This window comes from Palaemon carinicauda, chromosome 23 (assembly GCF_036898095.1).
Source record: "Palaemon carinicauda isolate YSFRI2023 chromosome 23, ASM3689809v2, whole genome shotgun sequence".
In the NCBI taxonomy this organism is placed as follows: Eukaryota; Metazoa; Arthropoda; class Malacostraca; order Decapoda; family Palaemonidae; genus Palaemon; species Palaemon carinicauda.
Window position 1 is genome coordinate 25,440,219 of NC_090747.1, and position 4,305 is coordinate 25,444,523.

At 33.3% G+C, this 4,305-nt stretch overlaps 1 protein-coding gene across 1 annotated transcript in view; it reads right to left on the bottom strand.

Annotated features, from left to right (window-relative positions):
• Positions 1-803: 803 nt before the first annotated feature.
• Positions 804-4,305, bottom strand: part of LOC137617103 (perlucin-like protein) — a 12,526-nt gene continuing 9,024 nt past the window's right edge. The window contains exons 5-6 of the mRNA XM_068346943.1: positions 1,233-1,334; positions 804-989 (exon numbers count right to left, since the gene is read on the bottom strand). Coding sequence (XP_068203044.1) covers positions 911-989; positions 1,233-1,334 — 181 coding nt within the window. The 3' untranslated portion in view covers positions 804-910. The remainder of the gene's footprint in view (positions 990-1,232; positions 1,335-4,305) is intronic.

The following is a 4,305-nucleotide window of genomic DNA, read 5'->3' on the forward strand; positions in this document are numbered from 1 at the left end:
ACGGGCCCTTTCCTTGTGATCCGACGCAGTCCGAAAGCATTCCTCCTAAACATTCGGGGCAAAGAAGACTGGGTCTCCATTGATCGTCTAAAACCTGCTTATCTTCTGCCAGATGACCCGCCTACAGTTCGCCTCTCTAGATCAGGGCGCCCTATTTAACATGTACAGTATGTCATTTTTAGGGGGGGAGCCATGTACCAACCGTGTTTCACACAATTGTACATAATTCCTTTTGTATATATTATGCTTGTATCTTCGCTCTTCCCTCGCACTAAACGAACATGAAAATTCCTGTCTGGTTTTTCCTCTGTGATATTGTCTGTCTTGTGAACTTGTCATGTCCTGTTGCCTTGAGGTTTTGTATATAAGGAGAATGTTCCACAACAATATAACTCAGTCGTTTCCAATCTGCCTTTGAGTTCATATCCTTACTCGGCGCTGTCACATATATAAACTATGAAGTGAAGTTTGTCAGCCTGGTCAACAAAAATACAATTGTTGCAAGTTTGAACTACTGAAATCTATTTGAGATCAACAAACATTGTAATCACGTATTTTATTCCAGTTCCAAAATTTATTCTCAAGTAGTTTGTTTTCAATTCATTAAATTAATTGGTAATGCAAAATTAATTAAGACATTTGAAGATTTATTGTCATTTGAAGAAATATCAATATTAACTTGGGATATGTCCTACCCCACCCCCACAAAAAAAAAAGAAAAAAAATATATATATATATATATATATATATATATATATATATATATATATATATATATATATATATATATATATATATATATATATATATATATATAAGAAAAAAGCAACATTACATTTTATATCGATGTTTCTTTAAAAGAAATTGGAGTTCAGCTTCGAAGACATATATTCATTAGGAGACAATGGAGTTAAACCTTGATGACAGTTTCATTAAGAGACAGTGGAGTTAAGCCCTCAATCGGATATACAGATTTCTCACAGATGTACCTGTAGGCAGAATAGAGTAAGATTTACATAACTCTATGTTTTGAAGGGAACTTTTATTTGGAAACTTGGATTCTCAGATGATTTTTAAACCCTTGATTCTAGAGATGTTGATGATGATATTTCAACTATGGAAATCCATTTTCAGTATAGAGCAAGGTTTGTATGCATGTGTTAGATGCAACTACTTAGGCACTTTTCTTTTTGATAAATTGCTGTCACTAATTTCAAGATTTTATACCCTACCTAAATTCCCTGTTGCAATTTATGTCATTCCAGCGACTGTCCTTTGAAGCAAAGTAATGGATACATTTTTCCCCGCTACTGCTCGGCTCACTGTCTGCCCACCTGGAAAGAGGGTAAGGTATAATAACTTCACTATTTTATTCCTGCATCTTTTCATAACACATGGCAATTCACTTCACCAAAATTTTCATTCCATTCGTTACCTTTGTCCATGTTTTTCTCTCATCTTCTATTCCTCCCCTTTTAACTATAAATTCACAGGGTTATTGGTGGGTATCCCCCATGCCCTTACTTGCACCTTGGTAGTGAATAGCACCTCTGGCCTGAAAATGCCACTTTCTGCTATCAGCTGAATCACCCTTCATTTTCTATATGATGCCATATGAAAATTTTGTCTTGACCTATCAGTCTATAATCACTCTACCTAATTAATTGCTTACTACAGAAATATACTTGTGATCTTATTGTACATGACTGTCGCTCAAGTGGTGTTCCAAGTTGCAATGAGGAACCCCAAACCAGTCCTATTTTTGGTTGACCCATTTTGATAAAATTACAGTCCAAGCCTTTCACTTTTCCCTATCCACACATTCCCACGTGATTAACAATTATCACGCAATCCCAATACGACCTCAAGATTTTAATGTACTCTACAGACTCACAACCCACTCACGTGTTCATTACTTAATTTTCCAAACGTTATCTGATGTAAAGAATACCAATTCCCCTTTCTTTCCCTTTTTCCCTTCAACATCTTCCTCTTCCATTCAATCATTACACCAGCTTTCCATTGTCTCTGACCTTAGAGTTCCACTCATAAGACTGATTCTAGTATCTTTTGTATAAGCCTACCTGGAAGAAGGGGAAATTAACCAAGCCCGATAATTGTAGAGGACAAGATTGATTAAAATCAAAGTCGTAATGCTAATAATATGTCAGGGAAATATAATGAAATTCGAGCAGTCATCCTTGAATGAAATCAATTGGCTGAGTACATACATTATAGTGATCGTAGTTGTTATAGTGAACTTGAGTGTTAGTGCTGCAGCAATTTGTTGTCTAAAACAGTTTTTTTCTTTGGTATTGTTAGAAAGCTTTATAAATTATTGTCTAGTTCTACATATTGTGGAAGTTGTTAACTGTCGCACTTGCGCGAAATTCAAATGATTCTAGTAGAAGTTATTTGGAAAAGATCTTTATCAGAGACACATTGGTCAGCATGGAATGATTCTGTGAAATCGCTAAAACTAAACTAATTGATTATTAATAAAGATTTGGAAACTCTTCATGAGGATGCTGATCAGAGTTAGGATACAACTTAAGGTAGAACACCTCCCAGCATATTTAAGCAAGTTTGACATCATATTTTTGTTTGTTTTTCTCATATATACTAAAAAGAGTTGCCTAATTTATTCTTATTTTTGCAAGGCGAGGGACTAAGCTTGAAGGCTGTTGTTGATACCATGAAATCGCTTTTGGAAAATTTCAAAAGTATTTGCACTAATTTTCATCAGTATGAAAACAAAGCTAATATTGTCTTTTCAAAGATATCTGATGATAAAGTGTATAATTTACAATTGTGAAGCAAAGCGTAGTCGTACTCTTAGGAGGCCTTTCACATAAACTGGTAGAAATTGTTCAAATGACCATAATTTCACATGTAGAAAAAAATTCGTTTTCACCCTAAATTGTCTGTGACAGTCTTATCACTGATTTAAGCAGATGATCCACTGTCTATTCACAAGTTCATGGTAACTTCTCATATCGTTTTTATTATAGTAATGACGATCTGAACAGCTTAAAAAGCTGCCAGAAATCTAATGGTGAAAAATAATTAAATTATCCATTTTCATGAATATATGTCCCATAAAATTAATGACCCTTATCAAGACAATGTTCTAAATATTGCTTGAAAGCCTTCTTGCAGTGCCATTACAGTCTTATCCAAATGTTTCTATTGCTGTACGTATCAGTCTTACAGAGCTAGGCAGTGTTTGTGAAGGAGAATGATCATACTCAAAATTAAGTTACATAAAAAGATAAAAAATATCCATCTTAACTGCTTGAGTTTAATAAACATCGAGCATGAGCCGGCAAAAAAGAAAAAAAAAAGAAAAATATCATTGATACATTTCCCCATGAACCATGAATTTCTGAATAATCATTTATGTGCAACTTTTCGTTATGCTCATCAAAATAAAAATAATTAGCTAATCTTCATGATTGCGCGCTGATCCAATTTCCTCGATTTTGCTTTAAATATAGCTTTCAATACGTCAAGAATTGTTCAATATTAAAATAATATATATATATATATATATATATATATATATATATATATATATATATATATATATATATATATATATATATATATATATATATATATATATATATATATATATATATATATATATATATATATATATATATATATATATATATATGCTAATGTGGCTCGATTCACTCACATGACAGTGCCCATTCTACATCCCTAGCTTAAAGATTGCAAAGGATTTTAATCCGACACTGGTTGTGACACTCTCACTAGAAGATTACTGGGTCCTTTGATTGGTCAGAATATCCTACATCTGATATGTCTCTCGTGACAGAATATCCTTTACACATTCTAGTGTGTCCTCCTAGACCTGACAATGTTAAGGTGACTAAACAGTTCTTTTTTACACAATGAGTCAACTTCTGCACCATAATTGTTCATTGGCTACTTTCCACTTAGTAAGTGTAGAAGAGACTCTTTAGTTGTGATACGGAAATCTTCTGAGAAGATACTCAAAAAACCAAAAAATTTTTTCTCTAGTCTGGCGTAGTGGCATAGCCTCTATACCATGGGCCTCCAACGTCTTAGGTATGAGTTCTCTTACTTGAGGGTATACTTAGGAAAATGTTACACTTTTATAAATAATTTTTTCTTCCATTCCTTACTGGAATATTTTCCCCATTTGGAACCCTTCCCTTGAGCTTGTAGCATCCTGATGTTACAACTAGGATTGTAGCTTAGCTACTACTACTACTACTACTACTACTATTAATAATAATAATAATAATAATAATA